This window comes from Diadema antillarum, unplaced genomic scaffold (assembly GCF_040938485.1).
Source record: "Diadema antillarum isolate AM-2024a unplaced genomic scaffold, OU_Dant_1.0 seq00000069_RagTag, whole genome shotgun sequence".
NCBI classification, from domain to species: domain Eukaryota; kingdom Metazoa; phylum Echinodermata; class Echinoidea; order Diadematoida; family Diadematidae; genus Diadema; species Diadema antillarum.
In genome coordinates, this window is record NW_027271168.1 from 1204906 (window position 1) to 1225280 (window position 20375).

Sequence of the window (20375 nt, forward strand, 5' to 3'; positions counted from 1 at the left end):
ACTTCAAACTTGTCATACCATTTTAACAACTAAATAGGATACAAAGCCCGTCTCTTTATCATTTCGTTTAAAGGCCGTCCATGGAACATCCTTTGAGTTGATTTGAATTTGGTTTCCACATTTTTCCTCTTTAGTCCTTTATTTCGTCCATTTTTTTCCATTTTTCATCTTCTCCTGTACGTAGTCCAAAAGCCTTCTTTGAATAATTTCCCTTAAATTCGACATAAGCAGTGAATAAAATTTTCAAGTCCGCTTATTCCATTTACATTTAATACCGTTACATTCCCCAAGCTTCCACTCATGTTGTTTAAAACAGTGATCAAAAGCAACATGTAAAATTACAGCGAACTGCGTTGTTACATTGACCTAATGGTGTTCAGTGTGTTAGAGTTGTTATCGAGTGATAAAGAACTTCATGCCACGTGGCTATTTTCCCACTGGTTTTATCGCGTGGAGTGCCGAAGTCTCATTTCGCTCGTAACCTTTTCGTCAACCTGCCAACCTTATACCTTGGCGGCTCCCTGGCGGTTTTCTCACATGATAACATAGCATTCTCCACCTGCATTGTACATGCAAATTTCATGATAAGATGCTTTAATCGTGTGTAACTGACAGCTGCTTAATGACAGTTGAGAAGTCGACAACTGGTAGAGTAAAATCATAATTATTCTTCTTACTCTTCATTCTCCTATTTTACTGCGTTCATTTTTTTAAAACCATTTTATCAATTTTACCGATTTTACTACCATACAACTGCTCATGTCAAGGAGAACGCTAATACTATCTTGAAAATGTCGCATTAAATTCGCTGAAAATCCATGATAGGTGACATACCGGTGTCGTTCTGGAATTCCTTCATAAGCTCCTATACATCAAACAAGAACCGCTTTATAAAAGACAATACAGCATGTCTTCTTTAATTTCGCACGCGTTTTGTTGCAGTGTGTACTGGTCTCTGCTCAGTAAAGGACGATATGGAAAATTATTGTAAAAGGGTTGAGCGCCCTCTTCGTTGAACTTGGCAAAGCTTTAATCACTTTATCGTTCACGGTGTGACGTCTTTCCAAAACTGCTGGGGATGTGACCGTCGCACGTTCTCTGCTGTCCAGCTCGAACTCCACCACAAACGATCTCTGTGACGAGTCGATGTCGACGAGGCTCTCGTTGAAGTCGACGCTCTCGTCAAGGTTGAAGCAATATCCCCTGCAGTATTGATGAAAACGTTGCCACAGTGTGCTTGCTATGCTTGTGCATAAACCGAACTATCACTTGAACTGGTTCATTCTATTAGCAAGACGTACAAAGCCTTCTAACAAATCCACTCAAAAAGAGTGTTGCTTGATCGTTATCACAGAAAAGGAATATAGCAAGTTTCCGCTGCGCTCATTAAATAGAAAAATATATCAAGCTAAAAATCTATAATGATGAGATTTACGATTTTCATTTCATTTTTTTTTTTAATTTGCTGTACTCGAAACCAGTCATGCCAGTAAATAGAAAGATAATGAGCAGAGTGTCGTCCGAAAGAAGAACGTTGTAAAATCCGTAAACACATATGGCGAAAAAAACAAAAAAACAAATACAAGTTATTGTCGAACCATGAAAGTTTGCGTCAGATTTACGACAGAGATTGCAATAATGATTGTTGTAAACAGAATGTTTAAAAACCGAGGTCTCTTAGAGCTACTTCTAAAGGGTACAACTTAAATACATGTATGATAAATGGGAACATTAGATACTGTACAATACAGGACCCCTACCACTTTGCACTACATGTATAATATGGAGGAAATAATTAGACAGTCATATTCATTATGAATGGTTATCTTCCTAGGTCAGTTCGGAGTTAAATTCTGCGCATTCATGAGTAGATGAAAGTCATCTCAGAAAAAAAAGACATAATGAGACAAAGATCTGATAATGAACAGTGCCATAAACAGCGCCTTTAGCAGTTTTCTTTACTTTGCAGTGAGAGAACATTCTAAAGATCTTAGATAGCTTGTTAACATAAACATGATAAAAGCGAGTTGGATTAGGAAAGTGGATAATATGTAGCTTCACGTCTTGTTTGATGGTTTAAAATTCGGGGTCATATATTTTGAACCATGGGTAACTGCGAACTGGTCTATAAGAAGGCAGCATGATAATAACCGAGAGAGGGAGACAAATTTGAAAAGGCAATTTTTAAGCCTTACGTGAAACGTCCACGAGCTCAGGTATATAGGTGTTCCAGAAGCTGCACGTGTCTGCCCGAAGGGCTCTGTCTGTTGAGAACACGGGTTCGAGCCTCAGGTACTGCATTTCCGGTACACTAAACTTTGCCCATGTCACAGTCGCGGGAGAATTTGGGTTTCTGACGAATGTAGGCGAGTAAGAAGAATTGTCCCTGGCTTAGTCAGTAATTAGGCTACCTACAGTTTCTGTTTTCATAACTAAAATTCAACGACAGAACATAACAAGATGTAAAAATTTAAGATATTTTCAGAAGAGTGCCATCCTCCTCTAGAGAGTTATTCTATTGCATCAAATCCAAGGAACACTGCATCTTCCACAACTCAAAAGCAGACACCTGGAAAGAATTAGATGTCTCGTGTCCTGTGCAGATTAAAACTTAGTACAGAAAACCACATTTGACCAGATACACTGCACATTTCTTGATGCAAAGTAGATTGAGTACACTTCATCGTCTTGCCATTGTGATATCACATTGAATATTGCTTGTCTACAGCACTGTTCTTAAATCTGAAAAAGAAATAGAATAGAATCCAAAGAATTTAAGATTAAAATCAACTCTATTTACTTAGCTGCTTAGTAAATTTTGAAAAAGAAAACAACAACGTAACATCTTACCCATTCTTGGCGAAATTTGTCCAGTATCTCATGACGTCCGCCATAAAGGTCTTTTCAAAGGGAGGTAGGATTGCTCTCGATTGGTCGACCTCTGGCAGGAAGGACCAGCCAAATACGTACTGGAACTCCTCACCGTGCGTAACGCCCATCCAGCCAGGTCCTATGGCGAGTTTCGTGATCTGGTACACCGATACAGTGGGGACGTGCGTCATGTGGTAAAGGTATACGTCACCAGCGTCGCGCTCCGCGTACGCACGGCTAAGCGCGTCGGAGGGCGCCACGAATGTCTGATCTGTGATCTGATAGGACGCGGAGAGAGTAATAATAGAAGAATGAGATGAAGAAAGAAAATTTAAAGAATTGAACGAGGAGGAGGGGGAGGAGGAGGATGCTGCGGAGGAAGATTTTTATTGATGGAGTTTTGGTTTTGTTCAGACAGCGTGGTATGGTTCGAGGGTTCTTGACTTGTGCTTGTCAAGTTGTCATAACTATCTCTGAATGACGTTTGAGCTCAGGATCCACAAGGAAAATTTTGAATAACCGGTGCCATCATGATTGTGTATAGCATACTGAATAGATGGTAACCTTGAATTCTGCAGCTTATCAAACTACATGCACAAGTTAATCATTATTTATTGGGAAAACTACGATGAGTTCTTGGGGTTTTGTTTTCTTGATTTTCTTGCTCTTTCGCATGACGAACGGGGAAACCACAACATCATACCCCTATTAGTTGACTATCAGTTCGTCTGATTATCCCCTTAAAATCGTCTTTTTAACTCTGCTTACGAATTGTGGAATCGCTGTGGAGTAGTAGATAATGCTTACGGACTGAGAGCCAGGAAATCGTGGACTCGATCGAGAATCTAGCTGGTGTGGGCAAACACACCATGTCAGGGATGTCTCACGAGCAATATCCTTCTTGACACAAACTAGATTATGTTTTACAAGGCTGTGAGCCTGCAGCTGTGATAGGCAATGCCTTAGCAATAACAAAACAAAACAAAACAAAAAAACTTCTGAAAGAGTGACACTTTATAGAAGTAAAGACGCACCCTGCGTAGAACCAACCTTCTTGGTTGACCAAAAAGCCGCCTTACACTATGGACTCACCTCGGCAACGAAAGACTCTAAGTAATCAGCCTCTTGGTTGTCCACTCGTGTCCAGTTAAAGTACTCCTGGTTCATGGCCTTTAGCACCAAGTCGTTGACGAAGCCGTACGTGAATCGGCCGTGCCACATATCGTACGTGTCGCGGTCCATGTGAGGCGGTTCGTCCGCCGTCATACTGCGGGGAAACGCCGCCAGCGCCCAGGCCGTGCCCTCGTCGTGGTTCGAACCCAGGAGGACATTGGTCCGCTTGAACCGACCTTGAGCAACTAGCACTTCCGGGTTATCGGGGAGGAATACCCCATCGATGACGGGTGCCGAGAGGAAGGAGAACTGTTGGAGACAAATATAGATATATTATGATCATGGATTATCGTTTTAGAAATATAACCACGTGACAATAGTGAGATGAAGTCTTCCCAGAAAAAAAAACACCACAGATTCCTAATGAATCGCTCGGTGATAGTAATGACTGTGTGTAATATACTCACTCCATAACTAGTTTTTATCTTCAAATTAAAATCACATCAAACTACTTTTTGTCATTGCATACACTTTACTCATTAAAGGGGATGGCTAGTAACTGATCAGTGGGAATCAGTGGGAATGCTTGGGGATGATTGTTCCAATCCTTGTGGGATTCATTTAAGAGTACATTATATATCTATTGATGTGTGAAAATTATTTGCTTCAGAATGGTCTCATATTCAAGTAATGTGCAGTTTAATGTTTCCAGGTTAGCATGCCTGTACAGTGACGGGGCATTAAACGGCACATTACTTGAATATGAGACCGTTCTGAAGCAAATAATTTTCACACAACAATAGATATATAATGTACTCTTAAATGAATCCCACAAAGATTGGAACAATCATCCCCAGCATTCCCACTGATTCCCACTGATCAGTTACTAGCCATCCCCTTTAAATATATAGTCATGCTTTCGAAAAAAAAATGATGCTATAATGTTTAAAAGTAAAATTCTTCCTGCTTACAGAATTCCTGCCAGCGAATTTTTGCATCTTTACCTGACTGTTTAACTGTTGTCTTATCGTTTGTTTGATTGATAATGTTTGCTTGCCTGACAGTCCGTTTCAGTCCGACTAATTCTAACGTCTTACCGACAGAGCGCTGGCCAGTATTTGTGCCGTCGACCGCCGGCGCAGACAAGCGATGAGAGTTCGGCTGGTAGTGGTCTGGCAGCCGAGGTTCTCCCCGACCCGGAACGCCTCCTCGCGGGATCGCGCTGCGTCGTCCGAAAAGCCGAAAGGGGTCAAAGTACTTCCGCTCTGAACAAAAAACAAACAAACAAAAAAAAAACAATAAAAACAATAAAAAACAGAGATGTGAGGAGAGGGAGATGGAAAGAGAAAGCGCACGCGAAACTATTCTATACATTGTCTTAAAATCGTAAACTAAAACGCAGAAACGATGATGTTACAAACGTACTTACCAGGTCGACAGTCATAACAGTAGTCAGTAGTACAACATAAAATGTATCGAATCAAGTCTCTTCGCATAGCTTGTCACGATCTTCATAATAAACCTAAACAAATTTCTTGGTTATAATTCAAAACTGATTTATCCGTTCACTATCTTATGTCATTCGTGTAAAAGATGTAAAGGAGTATTAATTTTTCATCCTGTCCAGGAAATTGTAAAAGAGCGCCAATGTTGCTGTGCCATGCTCAGAGTTATGACGACATTTACTACCACAATGATGTGTTTGCTGTCAACTGAATATCAATTAAGTGCTGGATGACAGTATGGCGTATACATTATCTCTGTGTCCAGTCATTAAGATAACATTACGCTGTCATGAGCGGTTGATTATTCAAGAATTTACTGCTCCCCCTACCTGCATGATGGCATACTGGAAGAGATCTTGACTGAGGGGCGACACGAGGTGCAGGCCAATGCTGGTCCCGCCGGCGCTCTGGCCGAACAGTGTCACCCTCGTCGGGTCACCACCGAAATCTGGGTCGCAATCAAAGAGCATTTGGGGTTATTGAATAGCTACAGCAGTAGACGCTCTATCGTCTGTCCTTTGCTACCAGATTCACCGGCAATATGATCATCACAAACTGTTCTGGTTTGACAAATACATTATCTACTTCTGTAGTAGTGGAAAGGCGAGAACAGAACCGCATATCAGACTGAATTTACTTTATGAAGTTAATCAGCGCAAGGAACGTATGAATATTGTTATCATGACAGTAATCATGCTCCGATAAGAACAACTCTCAGTTGATAAACTTTATGGAGAGCAGGTCCTTGAGAATATTTGAATAAACTGTGTGTGACATCACAAAGGAAATCCACAATATTGACAGCGTATGATCAGCTATGCATCAAATTAGATACGGGGTAATTATTAACAAAAAGGAGGCAATGAATTTTCCATGCCTCGAAATTCGAAGTCACTTGAAAGCGTTTTTAGCAGAAAATGAGATGTTTATTGAACAATGACAGCATCACATTTGGGGAGCAGAAATGGAAAGGTGCCTGTATGTTTGCTACGGCACGAATCAGACTCCAAACTCGAAGGGGTTACATTAGATTAACCCTCTGCGGGCCACTTTGATTTCCTATTGATAGATTTGTGCGTGAAATTAGCGCACATTTGGCACATAAACGGTTAAGGATGAATAGACGAAAGTAGACAAACTCAAAGGACAGATTAAGGGAATAGATAAAAAGGTGACTTTTGTTAGTTTTTTATGCAAACAGAACGAAACGGAGGTGCTAAAATATACTCACGGACTATGTTATCCTTCAACCAAGTCAAGGCCAACACCTGGTCCATCATCCCGAAGTTTCCCGGGGCTGACTCATCTCCTGTGTTGGTCATCGCCAAGAATAATTCATAAGCAGCTTAGATTAGAGAAAGACATAGAACATGTAGAATCACAAAGACGTCTTGTTGCAAATGCTAAGACAGTATTTCATAGATTTGAGGTATGGTGATATGCGTTGAGATATCTTTCCACTGCGTGACGAAGTTAATTAATAAGGGCACCACAAATTCGCACTTCACTTTTCGTTATGCAGGTTACTGGACGTAAATATTATCTGCATGAAATTCTGATACAAAATGTTGCTTTTGCAGAAATGTTTAGCCCTGGCAAGAAAAAATAAATAGGTTCATCACAAATTGTACACTTTCTGGGACATCACCACTGATTACTACAAGACTCGTTTTCAAGAGGTTGCGTTTTCTTTTTCAAAATCATCTATCATCTGCCTCCTCTTAATTAAGAAAAAATGACTGTAAAATAAATTTTTGCGTTAAATGTCCAGAATTCCTTTTTATCTTTTCATCACTTGAAATCAAGCAGATCGAACACTTTCAATAGATATAGTGTCTACTACTTTCATTATTGAGGCCCCCATCCATTTCAAGCTTAAAGGGACTGTACAGTAGTGGTTGAGGTGGGGATTCATGTTTTGAACATTCCTAAGTGAGATAATGAGAAATTTCTTGTGAAATATGAAAGAGCATGTGATTTTAAGAAGGATTCAACGTTTATTTGATGAAAATTGGTTTTCAAATGGCTGAGATATCCCCAAAAGTGATAATAATAAAAGGCGACATGCCCCACCTTTATTAGGATCTCTTTGTTTCACCTTGTTTTTGGACATCTCAGACATTTCAAAATCGATTTTCATCAAATAAACTTTTGATACCCCTTAGAATTGCATGCTCTTTGACATCTCATAGAGTGGTTTCTGAATATCTCGTGAAACGTTAAAAGCTAAATCCTCACCCCGACCAGAACTGTACACACCCTTTAATCGCTTACGATGGTGGTCTCCTGTATTCAATTACAGTATCTCTGTCATTTACTGAAAAATACTGTATATTTTATTTTATGTTTTCGTGTATGTATACTGCTAAATGTAATCACTTAGGGCCTATGTGTATCTATTTGTGTACTGTTATCGATTTATTTCACTGCACTTGCTATCCTTTGTCTTTGTACTTTTGAAATTTGTATTTTAGTTTGTATCTGATTGAATGCAAAAATAAATCATATCAAATCAAATCAAATTATACCCAGTATAGGCGTTGCTGCAGCTGACAGCTGTAGAACTAGCTGTTAAAAAGGTTATACGTACAACACCACTCTCCTTATGATAAAATACGTGGTCTACCGATGCGTTTACTAGTATTATACTTTAAACTTTCGAACACTATATTTCCTTGATCGATCACAGCTGTGATTGAATCAACTGTTATGACTTTTACCCTTCTTTTTATCCTTTTTCTTCTAATCTTTCTCCATACCTCAGCCACCGCCACTTAAAACTATTCAAGGCTTTCTGAGATACCTGTACTGAGAAATCCAAAAGGGCCAAGTCTGTAGTTTATGGTTACCACGATGACGTCACCGAAAGCAGCCAATGCCGAGCCGCCATACCAGGCCCGTCCTCCAGTGCCCGTGTTGTACGCACCTCCATGAATCCATACCATCACCGGCAAGAGGTTCACCTTTAAGTAGATAGCAGAGTGGTGCAAGTTACAGCAAGCAAATTAATTACATGCGTTTCCAGCAACTCTTCCTGCTTTTTCGACTTAAAGAATTTAAAAGTGTTTTGTCGTTGTTGCTGTCATGGTTGTTTTTGTGTCACAGTTTATTCCGAATGAACGTGTTGCAGCTTACAGCATGATCACACATTGCTTTTATACAGCAGGTGAAGCGGCAATACTGCATTTAACCAATTTCAATTCAATTCAATTCAATTCAATTTTTATTCTCCACTCATGGGGTGGAACACCCTCGTCAGCCAAAGGCTGTTTTTCGTAGGGGTCCACACATACAGGTTAAAAATACAAGCATTATACATACAGTATGACAAAGATATACATCACATATGCAAAGCGCAAGAAACAAGGTATAAGCACCACGATAAGCTTGTTTCAGACACAAAAGAAGAAAAAGAAAAAGAAAAAAATAACAACAAGGCCTTAGATTACAACATGAAGAAAAAACAAAACAAAAACAAAGGCATGTGAAAATGAATTTCAAATACGGAAGGGAATGGGTATTGCAGAGATATTTTGACTGTGAATTGATGAGTGAAAAAAAAATGGTTATAACACTCCATCCGATTACGCATCCTATATTCAAAATTATTTTATATATTCATGCAGTTGTTTCTTGAATGTATCAAGGGAAATATCAAAAGAAACATGTCGAACTACATCGTTTCATAAAGAAGCACCTTTATATATAAAACATCTTTTACCATAATCTGTTTTAGGGCGTATAATGTTCAATTGCATGTCGCCCGACCTTGTGGCATAATGTGATTGACGTACTGTAAAGTTCATTCAAATACGGAGGGGCAGTATGATGAACACATCGATACATAACTTGAGCGAAGTGCTTTGATCTGCGAATTTGCAATCGATCTAATTTCAATGGGGAGTACAATAATCTACTTGGGAATCTTGGGAACCCTCTGTGTGCTTTTGAGTGCTGATTGAAGCAAAAAGTCGAAAGTCCCTGGCACAGAAAGGGTTAACTTTAATGTTTCGCCAATACTGTCCCGACGCGTAAATACGTCATATTCCACAGTGTAATCGACCAAACAATGCAACCTGTGCATGTCCAGCATAGACCTAATTTTCTCCCACAATCTATACTTTTCGAACGAGTATAAAATAGATTCAGCGTTGAGTACAAGTTGTCAGTGCGAAGAAATTGAAAAAGAAAAAAATGCATCAGTAGTTTAGACTGTAGACATATGGCCCGAATTTACAAAGGTGGTGCACTTGAAACCATGGTTTAAAACCATGGACAATTTGTATGGAGCGACAACTGTCGCTCGGCCTATTTCGTTACGAAATCAGTCATTTACGAAATGACCATTTCGTTGATAAAATGTTCATTTCGCTGACGATCATTTCGTCCACGAAATGTTGTCATTTCGTTACGAAATGATCAGTGAGTCGACGAAATGACTGATTTCGTAACTAAATAGGCCGAGCGACAGTTTTCGCTCCATACAAATTGTCCATGGTTTAAACCATGGTTTCAAGTGCACCACCTTTGTGAATTCGGGCCAAAGAGGAGGAGGAAAGGACACTCCATGACATAATGATAGAATCCCTGTTTTGTGTGACTTCCTTTTTTTATTCTTGATATTGTTTACAGTAATATTCGGGAGAAAACATGTTGTGACATCAAATCGTTATCTATACTGCTAAATAAACAAAGCTGTCAATTTTGAAATTTATTGGACTTTCGAATACTTTGATGGAGAATTTTCGGTGTCTTCAGCAGCCTTCAGATGTATACATTGTTTGTAGGTGATGTTCGTTCTTCTAAATGAAATAATTGAGTAAGGTTCGTTATTCTGAAGGTTTGTTTATCCAAAATTGATATAAGGATCTTCAATCCGAAAATGTGCATAGACAGTGCGTACTAACGGAACTTCCGAATTATGAACCTTATTTTGTTTTTCTAATTGACGAACTTCGGAATAACGAATCTTATTTCATTTTCTAATCGACGAACCTTTGGAATAACGACATGTAACCATTGTGGTTTACAAGATGGAATGCCGTAACTGCTCAGTCCCTGTGTGACGTTTCAACGTGGTAATTACACATTAGGTCTCCTACTGTTCGTGGTGCCTGATGTAAATTGAGAAATGTGTTGTATCACTGTCGATTTGGACACATGAATTATACATTGGAGCTGCAAGAGCATCCAGAAATGTTGTTAAGGTAAAAACAAATTTGTGGTTAGACGGAATTTTAGTCCTGTACGTCAGCCAAAGTAGGCCACAACTGGGATTATAACCTCTAAGCTGTCTACACACGACGTTCGCTGTGTAGCGTCTCAGTTTAGACCGATGTCGCATCGCGATAATGATACGATATCGGTTCTCGTTAGTCAAGATATTCGCTCAATCATTTGGTTGATAATAATGTTTGCCATTCTGCTAATGCTACCTGTAACTCCCTATGCATGTCAAACGGATTTGCTCCTGTTATGATCACAGTTCACGGATAGCATGGGATCGGAAGGGGTGTGACAGCGGGTATAAGCAAAACAAGTTTACAGCAAGTTTTCGCCATCCCGCAATATTCTGCAAACTGCACAAACTGTTGAAGAAATAAGTGTAATGAAACAATATTTAATCCAATTTAGAACGGAATATTATGTCCAAAAGGTCAGGATCATTACTCTTCTTCATTCTAGCACTACCGGTAAGGCTACCACATGTCCGACAACAGCGAAGTGTTTTATGTGAATTGTAACCAGTTTACTTTGTCGTTCGAAATTATTCTATACGCAGAAAGCAGAGTGGTATTGTAAGATAAATCTTATTTCAACATCAGGACCGACATGTTATGACAATAAATTAAAAGACACAGTGTCTAATAATGTGATTCAACTGAATGTCAAGAAAATTTGCATAGCATTTTGAAGGATAGTTTTCAGCACTCAGATGATTAGTGGCTAACAGTTTATATATCTATCAAAAATATTTTATACAGGTACTGTCATCATTTTCACAAAGACACTTACCGCTGGCTGAGGTACGTAAACATTAAGGTACAGGCAGTCTTCGTCTTTACCGCCGAGCCGACCGGGTAGGACCTGCGGGCAGATCGGTCGAAAATACGTGGCATTCCACACCCCTATCCACGCCTCCTTCGGCACAGGATTGGAAAATCGGAGATCGCCAGTTGGCGGCTCAGCGAACGGGATGCCGAGATAGACGTCGATGTCCCTGTCGACCCGCAGGTAGAAACGCTCGTCAAGATGGTCGGTGTAGCCTGAAAAATATGAAATTTTTACACTGCATGGCCAAACTTGGTGAACATTTTGTAAGTACAGGTATAGGGCCTATAATATGTTCATACGTTTGCAATGACCTGTCAATGTCTTTCATAAACTAAGACTGACCAAGATTTGGTCACACCTTCTATCAAGTGAATGCTCCTGCATGTCCTGAGGCGATATTCTTTCTCCGGTGAAATGAAAACCCATGCACACCCTATGAGTATGACGACCCGAAAGCTGGTAATCAGAGACGTGTTCTGGTTTGGGAGTTTATGCCAAGGGTGTTTGGAACGTTAACAGATATGTACGTTAACAATCATAAAGACAGAAAGAATATAATGTTACATTCATATGGGTTGAAATTTCGTTATGATTATTTGTGATAGTCCATGCTTACAACGCTATAGATGTTGAAATATTTCAATCTGTCCCTACTATATGTGTACCACTAATGCAGAAATGTCGAAGCTATTTACAGAAACAGGAATGTTTAACAAACAAAGGATCTAAACAAAACATTTAGAAAAAATCATAAGGAAAGTAAAAGACTACAATCAAAGCGAAATGTACGGATAATGACAGAAAAATAACGCTCACCGTACCTTCTACAGCGCCTGCTGACGTATTCACTATGGGGCCCGCTGCACCCGTCCAAAAAGAGCTCACCAAGACTGCTATAATTCCGACACAGTAATTACAACACAATGCCTGCATTGTTAATCACGTTACGATCTGATTTCACACGGATGTTTTTCCCTATTAAAGGTTAATTCTGTCAAATTTTCGGAGTAAACATACATGTGTAACACTAAGGATGCGTTTATATGAACCGACATGACATCCTAGAGATCCTTCTGTTTCCCTGCTCCGTTCATGACATTAACGTTTTGAACGTCGACACGATTTCAAGCCGTCTGACCAAGCAGTCATGAATTGGTCATCCAGTCGTGAACTGACCACTGCAATCAACTGAGCGATAATGGATATCTGATTCCTAGGTCAAGATTTCTTGTTCTTTGTTGATTTCCTTAATCCTTGTAACAGAGTAAACTGAGTAGAGATTTGTCAGTTGTGTCAAAGCAAACAGCGTCCTCTTTCCAGCGGGGTATACTACATGATGGCGCTATTCATTTTCCTCTGCCATATTTCTTTTAGAGATTACGCCCGAACAGACCGTTTCTGTAATTTAAAACAATACCTTCTAGCAAATCACACACAGTCAATCTATCATATCATTTGTCCATAGTTTTGTGTGTGTGTGTGTGTTTTGTTATGTTTTATTGTATTTGTCGGTTTTCTGTCCATGTCTACACTTTGTACCTTAAAAATCAATTATTTTGTGCATACTCGTACATAAGGGAACTAACTTTACAAGGCCTTTTTGGCTTTATTCAAGTTTCTTTTTTCATTCTCACAGATATTTTGTAAATGATTGATTATCTTTTTGTTTTGTATTGTAAAATTCAATACTGTTGTACTGAATTTGAAAATGAGATGAATAAACGAGTTGAAACGAGTTGAAACGAGTTGAAAGTCGAAACTTTTAACTTGGAAATGTCGGTGGAAGAAAAAACATAATCTCACGGCTGTTCAGTTTAAGATAATTGTACTCTGCACTTGGGATTATTACTTTGTATAGAATTTCAATTTTATGGATCACTGAAAATATCACTTTCGTCGTTCTCATTCTTTACAGTTATTATTATAAGTGATATCATTGTTATCGGTATATCCTTATTGGTACAATCATGAGTGTCATTACGAGTTTATGTAATTATTATCATCGTGAATAGAAACAGATAATGATTACCTTGCACACAACCATTAACAAAGTCAGTGAGACTTTGGCCTGAACGAACCAAACTAACCAAATAAAAAAAAAGACAAACAAAGTGATACTCAGTACACTGCACCTTCCAACAACAGGGAGTGATTCATAACTGCCATTATGCTCTTTTGGAAATCGTCTATAAATGTTCCTATAACTCGATACATACCGACACAAAAGTTATACATGTTTCATAATGTTTCATGATCATATACAATTATGAACAAGTGTCAATATATTGAGACTGGTGTGACTGTGTATGCATAGATGTATATTTGTGTGTCTGTTGCATATGTGTACTCGAGTGACGTGTGATTGTACGTGTGTGTTTGTGTGTGTTTTTATAAACCAAATATTGACCGAGTGTGGTACTTGTCGACCTTAGTTTCGTCTCGGGTCATACAGCATGGACGACAAAAGCACCTATGGTTAGCTTTGCTAATTGCGTTATTCACTAATATGCAGCGCTGAGTTGTTGTTATCCCTGTTTATGAAAAATGTTGGAATGTCGGGGTGCCTTCTTGAACAAATTAAAGGACAAGTTCACCTTCATAAACACAAGGATTGAGAGAATGCAACAATGTTAGTAGAACACATCAGTGAAAGTTTGAGGAAAATTGGACAATCGATGCAAAAGTTATGAATTTTTAAAATTTTTGTATTGGAACCGCTGGATGAGGAGACTACTACAGCTTGTGAGTCATATGCGTACAACAGTATAAAGTAAATATAAAGAAAATTCAACATATTTTCACTTTTTTCACATAATAAAAGAGCACTTGATTTGGCTCTTTCTAAAGGCAGGGGGAATAATATTACCCATAACATTTGTCGGTAACGAGTCGGGGGAATGTGAATTTTTTTCATAAGATGAAATTTTGTGAAATTTTCTTTATATTTTCCTTATATTGTTGTACGCATGTGACATCTAAGTTATTCACACACTGCAGTAGTCTTCTCATCCAGCGGTTACTGCACAAAAACTTCAAAAATTCATAACTTTTGAACGGATTGTCCGATTTTCCTCAAACTTTCAATGATGTGTTCTACTAATATTGCTACATTCTCTCAATCCTTATGTTTATGAAGGTGAACTTGTCCTTCCTGTCACCCTAGGAATGCTATGATAGCTAACTGCTTAATTTGGTAAGTGTTCGTCATGGGGTTTCAAGAAGAAGCTGAAAATGTGAAAATTGAACCCCAATTCATCCCTCCCCCCCCCCCACACACACGCACTCAGATCCAATATGAACAAACTTGAAATTGCAGGCAACAATGTAGGCCTACTTATGCTTACTCATAGCACTACCTAAGATCTTCTGTCGCTCCTTATTCTAGATAAGAGGATGTTGAAAGATACTTTAATTTGGGGTTTGGGGAAAAAATCACGCACGACGGACGCCGGAAGACGAATGAACGCAACAGCTCACTCATTGAGCCAATGCTCAGTTGAGCTATGGTTTAAAAAAAAAAAGGGGGGGCAATCGAAATTTCTTCCATTAAAATGGAAGGGGGAAGGAAGAAACCACTACCCCTCCCAATCCTCCACCCAGGTCTGGAGCCGTTCAAGCCCCCCCCCCCCCCCCCCCCAACACACACACCTCTTTTTCAATAATTTTCATCACTACCATTCAAACAATTCAAATGCAATATTTTAAGCTGATACGGCTGCACAAAGTAAAATAATAATCACACATTGTTAACGAAGTTAACAAATGTGATTATACTCTTATACGCGCGCGCGCACACACACACACACACACACACACACACACACGCCAAAAAAGTGCATGTAATGTTGCTATACTGTCACTGTGACAACAGTTGACGTCTTAATGGTTTATTATAGAACAAACAAAGGAGTGTGTGTTTGAATGCATGTTCCAAGGGTCGGAACCCATTAAAAAAAGCAACAACAACAACAAACCCCAACAAACCCGAACATTACCTTCCACATCAAAGGGTTAGATATTGAGATATTGCATGGACCCGGATACTTACGATTTACAGTATCATTGATTTTGTGTGTGCTTAATTTTGTGTCTTTTTGATGATGATGTTTGATTGCTTATTGAAAAACGAAATTACTAAAAAAAACCAAACAAACAGCAATCAGCAATCATTATTGCATAGTCGAGTGTGTGTTTGTGGAGTGAATGTAACTATAGACATTGACCCCCCCCCCCGCCCTTGCTCTATCCATTTGTGATGTGATACCTTCGATTCGTAATCAAAATGCTTCACTTTACACATTCCATGTACATGTACTTGGACATTGCAAACATGAATCCATGCATAAGATTTTTAGAAAATGATTCAAATTAACACAAATATGAGGAAATGGGAGGTAAAAACGGATAGATTATTTTGTTCATCGCAGTTTTTTAATAATAGGAAATTTACATCAGTCGTAAACTACAAAAAAGTACGCACATTATCACGCGAGAAAAATTAAACAACCAAGCGTATTCTTTGGAATTTACAAAGCAGTGTGGTTTACGGAACACTTAAAAAGCGGAACTTCAAAGATTTAAGACCTTAAAATACGTTGCAAAAAGTTTGTCCTCGGCCAATCGACAGTATAACGTAATTACAATCAAAACAAATTTAGACACAAAATCATACTAATTTTCCTATTCCATTCTCTATATCAATTCCTACATGTTCTATACAGCACCGTATATGTCGCTGACTATTCATGATTGTTTTTTAGGCAATAATTCTTTTGCAGTATTGAGCAAGTTCACATAATTAACACATTTCTTTATTATGTTAGAGCATCTACATACAAGACGTAGATTGAGTTATGTGTTTTGTATTTCCTTAATAGATTTACATTGTTATTTTGCTGAACAATTCGATATGATCAGCGTTCACCTGGTTTCCACTTCTGGACCTCCAAATCCTCAGATTTCAGACTCAATTTAGTACCGTATGTATCTACAAAAATACAAACACAAAAATACCCTCATTCACCTGATGTCATGAATTCGCATACCATTACATCATCATCGTTAAACTTCAGCGTACAAAATCCCTTTTGCATCAAACCTACAACAAACTTAACCTTCCGCTTAGCAAAAAACACAGGCATATATTTCTATCATGACTCTGCCACCTATGGGGATAAAAGCATACCACGTTAAAAACTTTGAACTATAAATAACTGTTTTTTATAAGAATATCCCTTAATTTCTTAAGATGAAGATTCTTCAATTTTTAAAATTTCCATGAGGACGGTTATAGCCCTATCATTTACCAACATACTTATAACCTACTTGATAATATGTAACAAACACGCTAAATTAACAGAGTTAATATTTCTTTTTGCTTTAGATTTGATCGAAGTGGTTGCTTCTGTCTGTACCAACGAGGGAGATGAAACATATTGTTTTGGGTTTTGTCTGGGATCTATTGTTAAAGGATAATTTATCTCGGCCTCCTTTGCATAAAAGTTGAGATCGAACATAAGACAGCAAATTAAACATAAGTCTCTTGATACTCACTTCTGATTGGCTGAAAGCTGAATTACGTTTGATTTTATGACTTTATGTTTGATTCCATTTTTATATGCAACAAGGCCCTCGTATAACTGCCCCGGGAGTCACTGGGAAGGTCACCTGGGAAGTTTAATGGTAACATGTCCAACAGCTTATCATACAGAGAGAATAGATTTATATCAATTGGGTGCAATGTAGTTTTCTGGAGCTGGCACTGCCAAACTTAGATATCGTATAAGGCCTTCTCCAATGACTCGTTGGCTTCGATATCATGTTGGATGAGCTAGAATGAATGAGACACTTCCGAATTCACGAAGGCTACTGAAGAAGGGAGTTTTCCATCGAAGCTACATGGGCGTTGCGTCGTCTGAAATCATTGTGTCAAGCACTGTTGAAAACAGATAGAAAATGACAATATTATGAGTTGACGACAAGAAATCACGTCGCGGCTCGAATGCATTCGATCGTGCAAAGCATTTAGAGCTGGAGGCCATCATATTCATAAATCTGTGTCGAAACAAAAGTTTAGAATAGGCCTAGATGTGAAGTATAAATTGGCAAAGGGGTGTAGGAGAAACCTCATAATGCCTTTTCTTATGGTGAATTGTAAATTATTCTTCTTCTGTTTCTGCTTCTTCTTTCTTTCTGGTTTTTTTTTTTTGGGGGGGGGGGGGGGTGGGAGGGGGATTCTATAGTACCTCATGCAGGAAGTGTGTATGCTTAAGCGAGCCAAAGGATAATATTTTACAGAAACTGGGTCTTTGTATTGATTCTATGGTGACTGTCTTCGTACTATAACCCCAAAAATATTTGTATCTAACCATAACATTTTTACGAACGACAGAACAAAGACAGAAATGATATTACAATTCCTGTAAAACGCTCGAAAAGTAAAACAAAATGCAAGATTATCTTATCAAAATTACAAAATGCATTCTGGCATTCCGAATTGGTCCAGAAAAAAAAAAACATTTGATTTACTGTTCACACATACAATGACCAACAAGAATGTTGTTCTGCAATCTGTGCTTATAATAAGATACTTTGGAAGTTGGTAAGATGTGACAAAGAGTAATTGAAGCACAGGTTTTTGTCGAAACGGACAGAGAAGTGTTTCTCTTTATGACTCATTAAATTTGTCTGCTTATCACTTTTAGGCTCTTAATGAGGGATCAAAGTCTAAGTTAGCGTTTGTTATCAAAATTTCCTCGATAAGTTTCAACAGTTTGAGTATCGATTTGGTATGCCTTTGTGTTGTTAAGACAAGGTATGAATACGCATCATATCCCATTGCCGTTGTACCAGCTTCGCAGTTTCTTGTTTAAGCATCACTTGTGTTTCAGGAATTTGTGAACTTGGGAACTAAATATAGCTATGTCTAGGAATTCGAAAGGGCTGCTTATCCCGCCAGAAATTATGTTGTGTAGTGCTAACACGGTACACATTCTGCGATGTATGTAATGTTATGAGAATTGTCCTTCGTATATATGTGAGCATGGGGTTTTATAATAATGTATGAAAAAGAAGACGCAGTGTCATACATTTTTATACTGCTAGAGATTCAATAAGGAATAAGGGGGGGGGGATAGATGAAGTTTGAATGTGCAAACCTCCGCTGAGGCCATAGGAACGTAACGAACATATCCACCACATTTCATCTAAATCCGCCCAGAGCTTTACAACATATGAGAGCAATCAAATACCAACAGAAAAATGATAAATCAAACCCGGCAAAAAGAATAACACTGTTGGAAGAGGAAAACATGAGTAGATACATTATGATTATTACTCTAGCGGCTATTCAACAGACTTTTTTTAATGAAAGTCTGTAATATTTTTGTTTAGTAGGTACATATAAGTCTGTATGTACAAATGTCTTTTGTAATGATCAATTCATGTACAATTCATGTTCCAGGTAATATCAAATCCAGTGAAATCCTTTAGGATCAATTCAAGTCATACTGGAAACTCCCAGTGTGATATAAGATGATATCGTTTTAAGCATTTTGTCAGAAATATATGTGTGTGAGGGAGAAGAGAGGGGAAAATGGAGAAATATATATAAATGGGGAAACATATATGAGAAATATGTACTTACAAGTGCAAGCCAAACGAAAAACCAGGGCCAGAAGAAAATGCTTATGCAGCAGTGGAGACAATGGTTAATCGGTGGTCTGAAAAATGAAAACATTATAAGAAAAAAAATGCAAAATAAGTTGTAAGATATACCAATAATGATCTGTTTAAAGAAAAATAGATACCTTGGTTTAAATTTTCATCATCGGAGGTAAAAAAATGCTTACATCGTCACACCTTTTCAATAGATGCGTTTCATTAAACAAGTCTTTGTGCTAACAGGAAAAAGAGCCTGACATTGCCTGATGGGATTCGAGTTGGATACAAGGAAAATACGAGTTTGATACGAGTGGGTTACGAGTAGGATAGGTGACAATTTGTCCCTCTTTCGCCTGTACAGGTATTTATTTCAACATAAAATATTCCCCCCCCCCCAAAAAAAAAAAAAAAAATCAAATTATGTGTTACTATCATTCTTTCACATAATACGTGAAAACGTGATGTGATGACAATGCCTTGTAAAAAAAAAAAGAAAGAAAGAAAGAGAGAGAGAGAGAGAGAGAGAGAGAATGATTGTATATGAACGAGAAGGGAAAGACGCAACTCACTTTTCGTGAACCACAATTGTTTGAGCAACAGGTTGAGCACCCGGAGCAACATAGGTCGTAGTCGTTGTTGTCTGAGATGCGCCATAGACCGGTGGCTGGTAACTGGGTTGTCCGTGGCCTGGCGGAGGGTATCCGGGCTGAGCCGGCGGGTATCCGGGCTGCGTTGGCGGGTAGGGAGCCCCTGCGTCGTACGGTGGAGGATAACCTTTAGCCCCATCGGGCTTTTGAATTGAAAATACAAATAAATTGTTTGTGATCATGCAATGATAGCAGTGATATAACAATGATGATGATGTCATAAAAGCTTTGATGATAGTTTTGTGCAAGACTATAAATCTAGCCTTATGCTAGGGTAATGAACATTCTGATACCCTTACTGCCTTGTCATGAGAGAGAGAGAAAAAAAAAGTCACGGAAAATTGAATACAAAGACAGGGCCAGATATTGTTTCATACCTCTTACAAGTGCAGACCGATCCATTTGGTCCTCGGGGATTCGTCTTTGAGTGTTTGTGATACATGACTATAATGATAAGAGGGCATGATTTAAGTATATTTTGTTTTATATTATAATAGTGATATGATTAAACGTGTAACAAATA

General features: G+C 38.5%; 1 protein-coding gene across 1 annotated transcript; it reads right to left on the reverse strand.

Moving 5' to 3' along the window:
* Positions 1 to 1045: 1045 nt before the first annotated feature.
* LOC139725963 (acetylcholinesterase-like) lies at positions 1046 to 19991 on the reverse strand. The gene is made up of 11 exons (XM_071637046.1): positions 19775 to 19991; positions 12365 to 12436; positions 11505 to 11755; positions 8293 to 8452; positions 6721 to 6798; positions 5819 to 5937; positions 5082 to 5249; positions 3964 to 4293; positions 2851 to 3149; positions 2196 to 2353; positions 1046 to 1203 (listed from the first exon to the last, which is right to left on the reverse strand). Exons 1-11 carry the CDS (start codon positions 19989 to 19991, stop codon positions 1046 to 1048), a joined length of 2010 nt encoding a protein of 669 aa, XP_071493147.1.
* Between the last annotated feature and the right edge of the window lie 384 nt (positions 19992 to 20375).